The following is a 16,513-nucleotide window of genomic DNA, read 5'->3' on the forward strand; positions in this document are numbered from 1 at the left end:
AACAAAGAACTATCATGGACAAAAATAGATAAACAAAATTATATGAAAAAAGACACTGCTTCTCAGTACAGATGCCTTTCAAAAGTGGGACAAAGAAAGAACCACTGGAAAGGCCCCGTGTGTCCATGAAATAGGAGAAAGGATTTATACTGTGTATTCGAGAAAGATTCCCAATTGTTTAAACTGCAAAGACCAGGGGGGTCCCTGATCTGTCTCGCTCACTGCAGGCCTCTCCTCCCCCTGGCCCCACAGTTTTCTTTGTCTCTTGAGAGAGATCTGGGCAGGGTGATGGGTCCCTTCTCCCAAGCAGGAGGAGACCAGACCCAGACCACTTTTCAGTTCCCAGTCTCTTGGGAGAAGACAGGTGGAAATTCTTACAAGAGAATACATCAAATAGGCAAAGACCTGAGGATGTCAAGAAGCCAGAACCCAAACCCAGCCTCTCTGAGCCCCCATTCTTCCTACAAATGCATCCCAACTGCTGCCAAGGACCCAGACCTACACCCGCCAGGGAGTGTTCGCCACCTGCCCTGGGATGCTTTTGCAGTTTCAGCGTCTCAAATGGATCTTCCCAGGCTCTGAAACGAACACCAATGTCTGATTACACATAACCTTTAAAAAGTGTACTGGAATCACATGCTCAGGGCTACGTCATGTCCACCTCTTTGCGACCCCATGGAGTGTAGCCTGCCTGGCTCCTCTGTCCATGGGATTTCCCAGCCAAGAATACTGGAGTGGATTGCCACTTTCTCCTCCAGTGGATCTTCCCAATCCAGGGATCAAACCCTAACTAGTTTTTCATACTTAAGCCCATCTGATCGTTTTCCTGTCTAACTCAGAGCAAGAGTCAAAGTCCTTTCAAATGCCCACAAGGCACTGGACCACCTCCACACACACAGACACGCAGCCTCCCCCACCCCACGCTCCCTCCACGACTCTGACCTCATCTCCATTCTCACTCACTCCTCTCATCATACTTGCTTCCCTGCTGCTCTTCAAACACCTCCTACCTCAGGACCTGTGCACTTGTTGTTCTCTCTATGAGAGAGACAAGAGCACATTTTTCTTTTTGTTCATGTTTTTCCCCCAAGTTCTATTGCAATACTTGATACATACAAATGGCCAATCATTATTTGCTGAATGACTAAACAAATGAGAGGATGATTGAGTAGCAGTAGAGGTCAGCACCTAGAGGAACGTAGTAGGACTTCAGACGGCTTAAGGCCCAGGGAAGCATAAAGAAAAAGGTCTAGGAGCATCTCAGAGCCTGAAAGCTGGATGCAGCCAGACCTCAGTTCAGTTCAGTTCAGTCGCTCAGTCGTGTCTGACTCTCCGCGACCCCATGAATCACAGCACGCCACAGGCCTCCCTGTCCATCACCAACTCCCGGAGTTCACTCAAACTCATGTCCATCAAGTTGGTGATGCCATCCAACCATCTCATTCTCTATCGTCCCCGTTTCCTCCCGCCCCCAATCCCTCCCAGCATCAGAGTCTTTTCCAGTGAGTCAACTCTTCGCATGAGGTGGCCAAAGTATTGCAGTTTCAGCTTTAGCATCAGTCCTTCCAATGAACACCTAGGATTGATCTCCTTTAGAATGGACTGTTTGGATCTCCTTGCAGTCCAAGGGACTCTCAAGAGTCTTCTCCAGAACCACAGTTCAAAAGCATCAATTCTTCGGTGATCAGCTTTCTTCACAGTCCCAACTCTCACATCCATACGTGACCATGGGAAAAACCATAGCCTTGACTAGACGGACCTTTGTTGGCACATGTCAGACCTCAGTGGGGTCTAAAGCTACGAACACAGAGGGGACCCTCTCCATCATCATTCTGGCTTCTTTCTGTACATTTGCCCTGTTTCCCCTTATCAGCCGACCAGCTTTCGCCCCTACCCAGTCCGCACGGAGATGGCAAAGGAGAACCAAGGAAGCAGCTGCTCTCCAACCCCCGTGTCCTTCATTATAGACCTCGTCACTCAGCTAGTGTCTCTGTGTCACGTTCTGTGCAAATTTCCAGGGTAAGATCCCCTGGTTGGTCCAGACTTGCCAAGTGCCCAGCCTTGATCCGATCAATGTGGTCTGGGAAGTGAGGCCATGTTCACGAACATGCATCCCAGGAGCCCACCCTGTGAATGGTATAGAAACAACATTTACTGCCATGAGTGACAGTCGGGGAGACGTCCAAAAGAAAGAAGGCTCTGGAAGACCTCTTCCATAGGGAGATCTCTCCTTGCCAAATACTAAAGTTTGCTCCAAGAAAGGGAACTAGCCTTGCAGCTTTTCCAGTTTATGATCCATGACAAGTTTGACCGAGCCCACGAAATGAATCTCCATCTCAAGTTGGACGCTGTACGTGTGGTTCCCAGCTCACCGGCAACTATGCTTCGGTTTAAGGTGCTGCCACAAGAGGGCGCACAAAGCAGGGAATCTAATTCTCCCCAAGGCTGGTCCTCGGAACTCCACGGCAGCAGACCCAAGCGGGTTAGTTGTAGACAGTCAGTCTGCAAAGCTGGCAGAGACTCGGAATTCTTGGCCTGGTGCCCGGCGCTGCCACGTCTCCTGAAGCATGACACATCCCAGGCAAATTTAGTCACTTTATTATGACTTGGAGGATTGGCTCAACCTCAATAGAATTTCCAGAAGAGCTGTGGCAGGAGGCCTCAGCTAGAGGCAGCCCGAAGGACTATATATTGTCATTTAGTTGCTCTGTTGTGTCAGACTCTTTGTGACCCCGTGGATTGTAGCCCACCAGGCTCCGCTGTCTAACTAATTCTCCAGGCAAGAATACTGGAGTGGGTTGCCATTTCCTTCTCCAAAGGAACTTCCCGAACCAGGGATTGAACTCACATCTCCAGCACTGTCAGGCAAATTTTTCTACTGCTGAGCCACCAGGGAAGCCAAGGACTACATACCAGGCAGGCAAAGTGGCAAAGCTCTGAACCTGAAAGCATCAACAGAGGTTAGTGATAGGGAACAGAGGGCTGTAATTTTTTTCCACTTTGCATATCTAATAATGTTTAAAAGTTCAATGAACATGGACTGCTCATATAATTCACTTGTTACTGTACATCTTGGATTTTTTTCACATGGCGCTATTCTGAATAAAGTTGTTTTGACCTCTGTGTACAAGTCCAGAAGTGTGACATATATCTTCACTTCTCTTGAGCAAAAACCTGGGAGAGGAATTAATGGATCACATTGAATCTATAGGTCAATTTGTAGAGTATCGACAGCTTAAAATCCAGTCTTCCAACCCATGAATATGGTTTACCTTTCCATTTTTCAGGTTCTCTGTCATTTCTCTCAGCAATATTTTCTAGTCTCACTGTACACACCATGAATATATTTTGATAATGTATTCCAAAGTATTTTACAGTTTTGATGATATTGCATGTGGCATTTGGAAGATGCTTTGATGCTGTGTCACTTTTCCTTTCAGTTCAGTTCAGTTCAGTCGCTCAGTCGTGTCCAACTCTTTGCGACCCCATGAATCACAGCACGCCAGGCCTCCCTGTCCATCACCAACTCCCGGAGTTCACTCAAACTCATGTCCACAGAGTCGGTGATGCCATCCAGCCATCTCATTCTCTGTCGTCCCCTTCTCCTCCCGCCCCCAACCTTTCCCAGCATCAGAGTCTTTTCCAGTGAGTCAACTCGTTGCATGAGGTGGCCAAAGTATTGCAGTTTCAGCTTCAGCATCAGTCCCTCCAATGAACACCCAGGACTGATCTCCCTTAGAATGGACTGGTTGGATCTCCTTGCAGTAGTTGGTAGTATTTATAAATATAATTGATTTTTGCAATATTTTAAGTTCACTTGTTGGTTCCAGCAGTTTTCTGCGGATTCCTTAGGACTCACTACATAAACAATCATGTTGTACAGGAAACAGGTTTTTGCTTTTTCCTTTCCAATCTTCGTGCCTTACTTCCTCCTCCCCATTCTCCCTTTCTTCATTCCTGGGTTAGGATGTAGGGGAAATACCAAACAGAGGTGGTGAGAGAGTGGGCATCCTGCCTCCTCCCAACAGAAACGGGAATGCACCCAATTTAGCAGGATTAAGAATGATGTTTGTTGTTGATTTTTTTTCCATAGAAAACATTTATAAGATTGCAAAAGTTTCTTTTTATTTATAAATTGTTCAGAATTTTTAATCAAAGCATCTACTCGGTAAGAATATGATTATTTTTTCCTCTATTTCTGTACATGTGGGAAGTTAGGTAGCTCATTTTCAGATATTGGGCCAGCCTTATTTGCCAGGATAAACTTCAGTACTTCATGACATTGTCTCTTTTATGTATTGGTAGATTTAATTTCTTATATTTTGTTCAAGTTACTTGCATCTAAGTTTTTAAGGGATATTGGTCTATAGTTTTCTTTTTCTGCAATGCTTTGGTTAAATTTTGATAATGTGGCTATATTGACCTCATAAAGTGAGTTATGGAAAATTTCTCTTTTCCATTTTCTGAAAAAGTTTGTATAAACTTGGTAGCTTTTGTCCCGTTAAATATCTGATAGACGTCATCAGTGAAGCTATCTGGGTTTGGAATTTTTTTCTGGGAATAATTTAAATTACATATTAAATTAATTCAGTATAGAGAGTCTTTCCCCCTATCCCTGTAGCTCAAACGGTAAAGAATCTGCCTACAATGCAAGAGACCAAGGTTCAATCTTTGGGTCAGGAAAAGCCTCTGGAGAAGTGAATTCAAGCCAGTCTAGTATTCTTGCCTGGAGAATCCCATGGACAGAGGAGCTGTCAGGCTATAGTCTTTAGGGTTTTAAAGACTCGGACACAACTGAGTGACTAACACACACACACAGAGTCTTTCGGGTTTTCTATCTCTTCTTGGGTCAGCTTGTTAATTTCTTAAGGAATGTGTCCATTTATGTATATTATCAAGTGTAGAGACACAAAGTTGGTTATCGTTCCTTCTTATCCTTTCACTGCGATAACTATCCTTTCATTCTTTATGATGGTAGTTTTTGTTTTCTCTCATTTTTTTTCTTGATCAAGGAAAACTCTGGATAGATCTTTTTTAATGTTTTACTATAAAAAGGTTGGGTTTGTGCATTTTTTCCCTGTTTGCTTTCTATTTCTTTAGTTCCTGTTATATGTCTTTCCTTCTACTTACTTTGGGTTTACTTTGCTCCTCTTAATTTGGAAACTTAGATAATTTATTTTAAATCCTTTTTCTAATAAGAACAGTTAAAACTGTACAAAAAGATTTTCTATGTACTAATTAATTGCATCCCACAAATTTTAGTGCTTTAACTAATCAACTAAAAATATTTTCTAATTTCACTTGTGACTTTTTAATCTGTCCTGTGGATTACTTAGAATTATGCTGTTCTTTTCCATGTATTTGAGAAATTTCTAAATATCTTATTGTTCAGTCAGTTCAGTCGCTCAGTCGTGTCCAACTCTCCGCGACCCCATGAATCACAGCACGCCATGCCTCCCTGTCCATCACCAACTCCCGGAGTTCACTCAAACTCATGTCCACAGAGTTGGTGATGCCATCCAGACATCTCATCCTCTGTCGTCCCCTTCTCCTCCTGCCCTCAATCCCTCCCAGCATCAGAGTCTTTTCCAGTGAGTCAACTCTTCGCATGAGGTGGCCAAAGGATTGGAGTTTCAGCTTTAGCATCAGTTATTGTTACTGAGTACTAATTTAACAATTTTGTGGTCAGATAACGTACTCTGTTTGTATGTTTTGAAATTTATTGATTTGCTTTATGGCCCAGCATATGGTCTATCTTACACAATTTTGAACTTGGTTTTCCTTATAAAATTTGTTTTAAATAGAATATTTTTCATCTTTATAATCACAAGATGAAATCTCTTTCCAAAGTATACCGTCAAAATTGGGACCATAACTCAAATGGCACCTTTACCATATTCTTATGCATAAGTTAAATGTTCAATATGCACAAATTATTCTTAAATGAATGCCCAAAATATTAATATCATTGGTTTTATTAATTTTATTTCATTGTTAAATAGTTATAAGCATTCCAGGTTTCTTAACTGTCTTAAATGTTAGTTTTTAACTGGGATGGTACTGCCACCTAGGGGACATCTTGGGAAATTGTTGGCATGCTTTTTGTGTGTAGCTAAATGGCAACCCCGGAGAGGGCAATGGCAAGCCACTCCAGTACTCTTCCCTAGAAAATCCCATGGATGGAGGAGCCTGGTAGGCTGCAGTCCACGGGGTCGCTAAGGGTCGGACACGACTGAGCGACTTCACTTTCACTTTTCACTTTCACACATTGGAGAAGGAAATGGCAACCCACTCCAGTGTTCTTGCCTGGAGAATCCCAGGGACGGGGAGCCTGGTGGGCTTCCGTCTATGGGGTCGCACAGAGTCGGACCCGACCGAAGCGACTTAGCAGCAGCAGCAGCAGATGGCATTACCTATGAATTTCATTTCAAGACAGTAGAGATCATTACAAAGTATTTTTTAATGTTTACAAAAGACATAGCGCTGGATTAATGCTTGTTTCTGAAAATCATTTATTTATTTTTTGTTTCGGTTGCACTGCCTCTTCACTGCTCCATGGACTTTCTCTAGGGCAGCAAGTGGGGGCTGCTCTTCATTACTGTGTGCAGGCTTCTTCTGGTGGCTTTTCTAGTTGCAGAGCACCGGCTTTAGGTTTGTGGGCTTCAGTACTTGCAGCTCACGGGCTCAGTAGCTGTGGCTCAAGGGTTCCAGAATGTGGGCTCGGTAACTGTGGTGCACAGGGTTAGTTGTTCCGTGACACGTGGCATCTCCCCAGACCAAGGATTGAACTTGTGTCTCCTGCATTGGTGGGTGGATTCTTATCCACTGTACTACCAGGGAAGTCCTCTCACCTGTTTTAATCCAGAGCCCCTTGTCCTGCTTAAGAAAAGTCACACAAAAGGATTCCCTGGTGGTCCAATGGTTTGGACTCTGCACTTCCACTGCAGAGGGCATGAGTTCAGTCCCTGGTCTGGGAATTCAGATTCTGTAAGCCTTGTGGCACAGCCAAAAGAAAAACCAAAGTCACACAAGATCTGGCCTATGAAAAGGCAAAGAGGTGAAGCAGAGGGAACATTTTGAGACTAAAATTGAGACGCCATTACCCTGGCCGCCCTGGCACTGTCCACAATAAGCAGAGTGCCCTCAGGCAGGCACCCCTGTCTATGGGCTTCTGTCTCCCCAGCTGACCAGTGGATGGGCTGGGCTCTCAGACTTCACCCCTCCAACCACAACATTCACTGGGGCTGACTCATCACTCATCAGTTGGACCCTTTTTGTCCTTCATTTCCTGCCCAAGATCTGCATCTCTGGGTATGTTGGTCCTTTGCTAAAGGCCAGCAAGCTTTGATCATAGAGAAAAGCACGGTTCATCCTCCTGACAGCGAATCCAGAAGTTGAATGCCTGGCTCCGACTTTGCCTTCCTTTGTGAGTTCTCTGGGTGCCCTCGACCAGCACAGTTGGTCTTCAGCACACTTGGGTGCTTCTTAAGCAAGAATTGCTTGGGGTCCAAAATGGTTGCATGGTTACCAGGAAAGACCTTGAGACCATAAGGCGGCAGCTGGTACTAGCAGATACTATTTTGAGAATGGCTGGTAGTGGCCTTAAGTTTGACACACTTCAGAAAATTCAGGTTTCAGTGACGCAGGAGTGTGACTGAAACCACATCCACAACCACATACACGTGACCTTGCTGTCTAGTGAAGGAATCTTATCTTGCATTGATGTCATGGGAAGGGCAAAGCATCTAGCCTTATCTTCAAAACGGACATTCTAAACAACCTGGGAATTGCATTCTTTTTGTTGAGGTACTTAAAGCAGACGCACCACAGATATTTGACAGGTCATAAGACAAGTCATTCTAGCTATCATAATGTTCAAGCCAAATCATATGTAAGCCAAAATGACTTCCCCATACCACAATATGTGAAAATCTCTGCCATCAACACCAACAATTGTAAGCTGATAACATGTACTTTTGACGCGCTGTGATGAGAATGGCAATTTACCTCTGTGATCTTCCTCCACGAGACTTTTATCTAATCATGGGGGGAGATTTCAGACAAATCCCAGTGAGGGAACATTCTCCAAAATACCTGACCCGTACTGCTCAAAACCATTAAGGTCAACAAAAGCAGGGAAAGCACGAGAAACTGTCACAGCAAAGAAATACCTCAGTAGACATGAAGACTAAGTGTCACGTGATATCCTGGACTGGATCCTGGAACAGAAGGATGTTAGGTTGAAAATAAGAAAATCTGAATAAAGAATGGTTTTGATAATAACATGCCAACATTGGTTCATTCATTGTAACAAGTGTATCCTACCAATATAAGATATTAATAATAGGGGAAACTGGGTGCAGGATATATATGAACTCTCTGCACTATCTTTGCAACTTTTTCTTTGAAAATAATGTTTATTTTAAAATATGTAGTCCTTATAGTGGTAAAGAACCCGCCTGCCAGTGTGGAGAAGTAAGAGATGCAAGTGTGATCCCTCGGTGGGGAAGATCTCCTGGAGGAGAGCACAGCAACCCATTCCACTATTCTTGCCTGGAGAATCCCATGGAAAAAGGAACCTGGCAGATTACCATCCTTAGGGTCGCAAAGAGTCGGACACAACTGAATCGACTTAGCACGCACGCACGCATACAAAGACAATGACAAAATTTTACCCAGGAATATGGAAAAAGAATAAGTAGAAAGACTTATCATTTTATTGGATAAAAAAAATTGTAAAAATATTTCTCCTTGAGTATTTATTTTAAAAATTAGCTCAATTTCCATCAAAATAGCAAAAAAAATTTTTCTGAAATTGAAAAAGATATTTGTAAATTTCATCTGAAGAACTAATAAGTAGGAAGAATCAGAAGCTTTTTAAACCAAAATGAAAATGATCACATATGAAATTAAATATTAAATTTATAAACATTAAAATGGTGTTATATTGTTGCCAGAAGAGATCCTCATTAGGACAGAAGAGAATATTCCAAGACAGGTACATTGGTTTATACACAAGTTGGTTATGACCAACCTAGATAGTATATTAAAAAGCAGAGACATTACTTTGCCAACAAAGGTCCGTCTAGTCAAGGCTATGGTTTTTCCAGTGGTCATGTATGGATGTGAGAGTTGGACTGTGAAGAAAGCTGAGCGCCGAAGAATTGATGCTTTTGAACTGTGGTGCTGGAGAAGACTCTTGAGAGCCCCTTGGACTGCAAGGAGATCCAGCCAGTCCATTCTAAAGGAGATCAATCCTGGGTGTTCATTGGAAGGACTGATGTTAAAGCTGAAACTCCAATCCTTTGACCACCTCATGCAACGAGTTGACTCACTGGAAAAGACTCTGATGCTGGGAGGGATTGGGGGTGGGAGGAGACGGGGACGACAGAGAATGAGATGGCTGAATGGCATCACCAACTCGATGGACATGAGTTTGAGTGAACTCCGGGAGTTGGTGATGGACAGGGAGGCCTGGCGTGCTGTGATTCATGGGGTCGCAAAGAGTCAGACACGATTGAGCGACTGAAATGACTGACTGACTGACTGATATGTATTTTGAATATAAGGTTAGAATTTCAAATCAATGAGGAAATGGAACATGATTTAATAAATGATGATGGAATTTAATAAATGGTGTTTATATCTGAGCTCATTGGCAAAGACATACATAGATATGTAAAACACCCTATATGTACAAACTAAATTCCAGATGGATTAAAATGTGAAGCCACAGAAGAACCCCTACCCCCACTCCCTCAAAATACAGGTGATGATGTATCTGATAGCTAGCAGGAACAGCTTTTTTTAGACATACAAAGAAAAAGATAATAAATTAAAGTATTGGCATATTTGAATAAATATTAAAAACTTTTCTATGTTAAAAAAGTCCCCCTACCCCCTTGAAAAAAAGGACAGTGATGAAATGGAAACAAAACTTTGCAACATCTGTAGGAAAGAATTAAGATAGTTAAATATAAATAAATTCCTATATCTGTAAGGAAAAATTTTAACACATCCATGGAAGAAACATCTGAGAATACCAGACCTCATTTTTCAATAAGACTGCATAAGCCTAAGTAACATAAAAGTAGTTTAGCCTGGGGTTTCCCTGATGGTTTAATGGTTAAGAATCCTTCTGCCAATGCAGGGGACATGGGTTTGATCCCTGATCCTGGAAGATCCCACATGCCACAGAGCAACTAAGCTCATGGGCCACAACAACTGAGTCCACATGCCCTAGAGCCTGTGCTCTGTGACGGGAGAGGCCCTTGCAATGAGAAGCCTGTCCCCTGCAACTAGAGAAAGCCCTCGGGCAGCAAGGAAGACCAGAGCAGCCAAAAATAAACTAATTAATTAATTTTAAAAAATAATTTAGCCTGATTAGCAGTTAAAAAGAAATTTAAATTAAAATGTTGTCATTTTTTTTAATCCTTCATCAGAAAAGTTTTTTTTTGTTTTAATGACAAAGCTAATTGTTGGTTGCTGCTGCTAAGTCGCTGCAGTCGTGTCTGACTCTGTGCGACCCCAGAAATGGCAGCCCACCAGGCTCCCCCGTCATTGGGATTCTCCAGGCAAGAACACTGGAGTGGGTTGCCATTTCAGGAGTAGAGAAAAATAAGTCCCCTGCCATACTTTTAGAGGGAGTATAAACTGAAGCAATACTTTCAGAATATAACCTGACAAGAAAGCATCAAGTACCACAAGAAATGTATAGTTTCTGACCCAGCAATTCCTCCTGCAGGATTATATTATCAGACAATACTTTTAGCACCATGACATAAGCGCTTCAAGCCAGGATAAGCTATAGAGCAAAAATGTAAACACCCTTTAAAAGGTGGTGCAGGGCAGGGCTGATGCATCAAACTATAGTTTACCCCCAGGACAGAATGTCTGATGACAAGTGAAAATTCACATTGAAATTGTGAAAAAAAGCCAAATGCATAGGGACAGAAAACGCATCAGAAGTGGCAGGGGCTGGGGTCAGGGAGAACTTGATTACAAATGACCATGAGAGAATTGGGGACTAGGGGGATTGGTGATGAAAACATATTTTTATCTGAGCTGGTGGTTGCACAATTATAAAGGTTTGTCCAAACTCATAAAAATATACACTCAAAAGTTAAGTCTGGGGGTTTCCCTGGCAGTCTCGTGGTTAAGACTCCACCCTTCCACTGCAGGAATCTCAGGCTCCATCCTTGGTCAGGGATCTTAATCCTGGCATGTCTCATGTAACACACTGATCCCCTCCCCATGGAGTTTTACTCCGTGTAAATTATGCCTCAATAAATATAACTTTAAAAAAAAATCCGGTTGAAGAATATCAAACAACTTGTGCTTAGTCCCTCAGTCGAGTCTTTTTGTGACCCCATGGACTGTAGCCCGCCAGGCTCCTCTGTCCATGGGGGTTTTCCAGGCAAGGATACTGGATTGGGTTACTATGCCCTCCTCCAGGGGATCTTCGCTACTCAGGGATGGAACTCAGGTCTCCTGCGTTGCAGGAGGATTCTTTACCCTCTGAACTACCAGGGAAGCCCATGAACACTGGAGTGGGTAGCCTATCCCTTCTCCAGGGGATCTGCCCCACCCAGGAATCGAACGGGGGTCTCCTGCATTGCAGGCGGATTCTTCACTAGCTGAGCTACCAGGGGAGCCCATTAAACAGCTTGGGGAAATATAAACGGTAGATTAAATAAGTAATCTGCAAAGTAGCATGCAAGTGTGATTGGAACTTGGAAGTGAGGTTACATGTTCTGAGAGTGATGGAAATCGGTGGTCTTGGCGAGACAGACTGGAAGGAAATGCACTAAGATCTACCAGCATCTCCGTCTGGAAGTGAAATTAAATTTTCTCTTTGCGTTCTGTGTGTTTGTTTGTTTGTTTCTGCCGCGAACAACTCTTCTATCATCAGGGGGCAAAATGTTACACTTGGAACCCCGGTCGACTTGCAGCGCCTTTCGGGTGCTTTAAGGTTCTTTTCCCTTAGGTGGAGCCACCAAACAAGAGAGAAACCCACTCGGGCGGGGGGCGGGGGGCAACCACCGGAGGGTGGAGGGGAGCCGCAGGAGAGGGGCGGGCGAGGGAGTAAGACCGGGGCGAAAGGGATGGGCAGCGGGTGGGGGCGGGCGAGCAGGCGAGCAGACTGCTTTCCTGCGTCTAATTGGGGCAGATATGCTGGGGGGGGCCGGCCGCGTCCCCATTGGTTCTTCGGACAATCACAGCACCTCCCGGAGCTTAGTCATTTCCTGAGCTCAGCGGCCGCGAAGAGGGCGTCGCCATGATTAGTGAGTTTCTCCTTCCCATCAGGGGACGTCCTGGGCAGGGGGCGGCCCTCCCAGACCCCAACCCTCCAGGGGCCAGAGGACTTGCTTCTTTCCCTCAATGCTTTAACCAACTCTCTCTGTCCTCTCTCTCAAGAACGAGCGGCGGCCGCTGCCATCGGAGGAGGTGACTTCCCTGCATCCCTGCATCACCAGGCCTTCACCTGGCCCCGGTCAGGGGATGGACCCTTAGAGCCCCCCACCCCTACCCCGCTCCACTCCACAGCCGCTGGGGTGACTCTTAGGGCCCGAGAGTGGTACTCCCTAGAAAGAGGACCCCGCGATCCCCCACGGAGCTGCTGCTCTAGTCCTTCTGTGTAAAGAGCATCTAGAGATGTCATTTTTAACGGTATTTGCTGCTAAAGACAGCAGTGGTTTATCGGTTTATTTCACCCCCACACTGACGTACACACGCATAGAGACCTGAAGCCCAGGGAGGGGTGGTGACTTCCCCGTTGTCACGCAGCAAGTTGGAGACTCAAATAGGTGCCTCCCCTAAACTATTGTCCCCAGCTGGCTCCACAGCACCCCCCACCCCATACCTTTTTCTTTACCTTGGGACCCTTCTCCAAGCCGCTGTCTCCCGTCTGCTCCGAGCAGACAGTCCCCAGAAACTGTCAAGGACTCCTAAAGCGGGGGTCCACTCCCCTGAGCCCATGCCCCCGACCCCAAAGCTCCTCTCTCCCTGCAGCCCTGGCCGTGGCGGCGGTGCCCGCGGTGCTGGGAGCCGTGGGCTTCACCGGGGCTGGAATCGCCGCCTCCTCCCTAGCGGCCAAGATGATGTCAGCGGCCGCCGTGGCCAACGGGGGCGGAGTTGCGGCCGGCAGCCTGGTGGCCACTCTCCAGTCCGTGGGTAAGGGTCCGGGCCGGATGGGGGGCGGGGGGAACAGGGGGGAGGAGGGTCCGACCAGCACAAGAGTCGGCCAGAGGCTAAGCCTGAGGGAGGGCTGGTCCCTCCCCTCCAGTTTCCTGATCCTCAATGTCCCTGGCTCTTGTCTCTCCATCACTTCTCCCTGAGTCCTGGGTTAGCCTTGCAGGCAGGAGTGGAGTGGAGGGGTGAGGGGGTCCTGGGAAAGAGAAGGGAAGGATCCCAGGGTTTGTGATAGCTGGGCTCTAGGTCTCTGTTTTTGTTGTTTAGTTGCTAAGGCGTGTCCGGCTCCTTGTGACCCCATGGACTGTAGCCCACCTGGCTCCTCTGTCCATGGGATTTCTCAGGCACGAATACCAGAGTGGGTTGCCATCTCCTTCTCCAGTGGATCTTTCCAACCCAAGAATCAAACCCGCGTCTCCTGCATTGGCAGGTTCTTTACCACGGGGCCACCAGGGAAGCGTGGGCTCTGGGTCTAGCCCTGCCCAAATCTGACACCTGAGTGGCCTAGGCAGGTCCCCTTCCTTCTGAGCCTCAGTGGGACCTGTCGTCTCTTGGGGTCTGTGGCTGACTCTCCCATGAATCCACCCCCTTCTCTCTCTCTTTCAGCCACCTCTAGCTCCCTCTGCCCAAAGCAGAGCCCTGGGGGATTCAGGACCTAGAGGAGGCATCCACGTGGGATCTCTGGGCCTCAGGCCTTCTGAGGGGGTCCCAGCCACTCGCCACTGCACCCTTCCTGCGCTCACCCTCTTTCTCTCCCACAGGGGCAGCTGGACTCTCCACATCATCCAACATCCTCCTGGGCTCTGTTGGATCAGCTTTTGGGGCTTTGCTTGGAGGGGTGAAAAGGTCACCTCCTTCCCCTCCTCCAGGTGGACCCAGACCTGAAGGGGAGCAACCAGGAGAAAATGTATCCCAAGTCGAGCCTCCCAAACCCCCGCACGGGCCAGAGAAGCATGAGAAATAAAAGATCATCTGCAGATGTACCTCCCTGTCTTCACTCCTTGCAGCCCTGGGGGGTTGTGAGTTGTGAACTGGGAGTTTTGATTTCTCCCCATTCTCCTAACCTGATGGGCTTCCCAGGTGACTCAGTGGTAAAGAATCCACCTGCCAATGCAGGAGACACGAGTGCAATCCCTGGGGTCAGGAAGATCCCCTGGAAAAAGGATATGGCAGCCCACTCCAGCATTCTTGCCTGGGAAATCCCACGTACAGAGGAGCCTGGTGGGCTCCAGTCCATGGGGCTGCAGAGTCGGACGTGACTTAGCAACTGAACCACCACACTCCCAACCGGTCTTCTGGTGGGGGGCAGAGGGGGGTGGTCAGCTGATCAAGCACAGTATCACTTGGCAGGAGGCTCTCGTTGGTCCCCATCTTACAGAGCATGGGCCATTTGTGGGCCATCAGTGGGTCTCAGTTTACCACTCACTCAATAATGCTTGAGTGCTTAGTTGCTCAGTTGTGTCCAACTCTTCACAACCGCCTGGACTATAGCCCACCAGGCTCCTCTGTCCATGGGATTTCCCAAGCAAGAATACTGGAATGGGTTGCCATTTCCTCCTCCAGGGGATCTTCCCGACCAGGGATCAAACCCACATCTCCTGAGTCTCCTGAATTGGTAGGTGGATCCTTTACCACTGAGCCATCTAGGAGGCCACACTCAATGATGGGATTGACAGAGCTTCCTAGGGAGACAGAGATGAGGTGTATCCAGGATGCATATAGAGCCACTGACCCCAGATCGCTCTGCCCTTGCTCATTAATGGACACCGGACATCCAGAGGTGGTCAGGACACCGGCCTTTCTCAGAATGCTGTGGGAAGGCTGACAAGCAGACCACCAGGCAAGGACAGTGCAGTGTGCCAAGTGTTACAGTGGGTACCTCAAGAAGAAGAGATGGGGTCAGGAGTGGTCCCTACTCTTTGCGCCTGGAAAATTGAAGGGGATCTGGTGTTTACCAGTTTCTCCCCTGGCGACAAGTTCTTGGTCTCCCCTGAGGCTCTGTTCCCATCCAGAGTGAGCTCTCCCTTCCAGAGAGGCCCATTCTCTGGAGTCTTTTTAAAGGAGGCGATAATCAGCTCTAAAGCTGCTGCTCCTGACCCTATGAAGAAGGAGGGGCTGCTTAGGACACAGGAAGCTGGAGAGAGTGTTACTCACCCCGACAATAAGAAAAAGCCAGAAAACTTACAAAAGCATGACTTTCCTTGAACCCCTGAAGGAGCTGAAGAGGGGGCCATCAGATGGGCCTGAATTCTCAGGGAGGTCAGGTTCCTCCAAGGAGAGCCCTGGAGACCACCCTGGGCAGAGCACAGGAGGGAGCTGAGGCCGGTGCAGGGGGGTGCAAGCTCAGCTGAAAGCCTTAACTGATGGCTCAAGGGCAAGGATAGGCTAGCATGAGTGCAGGGGGCCCTGGGGAGCTACAGTCACAAGGATGGATGCTTCAGGCCAGCCTGAAGGTTCTTCTCCCAACAGCCCACTGGGTGCTCCCAAGAAAGACTGGAGGCAGGAGGAAACGCAGGGAAACCTTCCCTCATTGAGGCAAGACTGGCAGAGGGGAGCTGCAGCCCCACCCTCTAGGGAACAAAAGCCTTATTCTGCTAGGGCAAGGAGAGTAAACTGTAGTCCGCAGAGCACAGGTGAAGATCATTGTAGACGGGAAAGAAAAAGAGAAAAAAAAAAAAACACTTTTCCCCTGAAGTTGGGGGGGCTCCGCCCACCACTGGGGCAGCAGCAGGAGGGGAATGGTATCCAGAAAAGAGCGCCCCCAAGTCCAGGTCCACAGCGCCTGCGAAGACTGAGATCCGCTGGGGCCACAGAGAACCCCTTGGCCCTGGCCGCCAGGCTAGCAAAGGACAAGCAACACTGCAAGAAGGCCAGAGAACCCAGATGTGAAGTTGCTGGGTCACAGACGGCAGCCATTGGAACAAGAAACTCCGAACCCCCAGCTGAACTCCTGATCAGATCGACCTCTGGCGCGGCAGTGCATGCGTGCTCAGTCGTGCCAGACTCTGCGGGGGATCTGCGCGGCGCAGTGGTCGAATCTGTATCTTCTGCATTGGCAGGCGGATTCTTTATCACTGAGCCACCTGGGAAGCCCCCTCCTTGCCCCGCCCCCGCCACCGCCCCGTCACCTCGTGCAGGGCCCAGCATCAATCCCGGTTCACCTCTCTCTCCACTTTGTTAGAGCAACAGATCCTGTGGGAGCTTTGCCCAGGTCTCCCCAGCACTGGCTCCCAGTGCCTGCCCGCTGCTCCCCACTGCCAGGCCCTGCCCCTGGGGGCTACAGGCTGGAGGTGTCAGGTGTTTGTCCCGCCTCCCCAGAATA

At 47.4% G+C, this 16,513-nt stretch overlaps 1 protein-coding gene across 1 annotated transcript; it reads left to right on the top strand.

Annotated features, from left to right (window-relative positions):
- Window positions 1–12,162: 12,162 nt before the first annotated feature.
- Window positions 12,163–14,174, top strand: LOC129550614 (interferon alpha-inducible protein 27-like protein 2). The gene is made up of 4 exons (XM_055418450.2): window positions 12,163–12,284; window positions 12,418–12,447; window positions 13,012–13,173; window positions 13,953–14,174. Exons 1-4 carry the CDS (start codon window positions 12,278–12,280, stop codon window positions 14,153–14,155), a joined length of 402 nt encoding a protein of 133 aa, XP_055274425.2. The 5' UTR covers window positions 12,163–12,277; the 3' UTR covers window positions 14,156–14,174.
- The last annotated feature ends 2,339 nt before the right edge of the window (window positions 14,175–16,513 follow it).

The sequence above is a fragment of the Moschus berezovskii genome, chromosome 21, assembly GCF_049115385.1.
Source record: "Moschus berezovskii isolate FMDL1 chromosome 21, NW_MosBer_1.0, whole genome shotgun sequence".
Lineage (NCBI taxonomy): Eukaryota > Metazoa > Chordata > Mammalia > Artiodactyla > Moschidae > Moschus > Moschus berezovskii.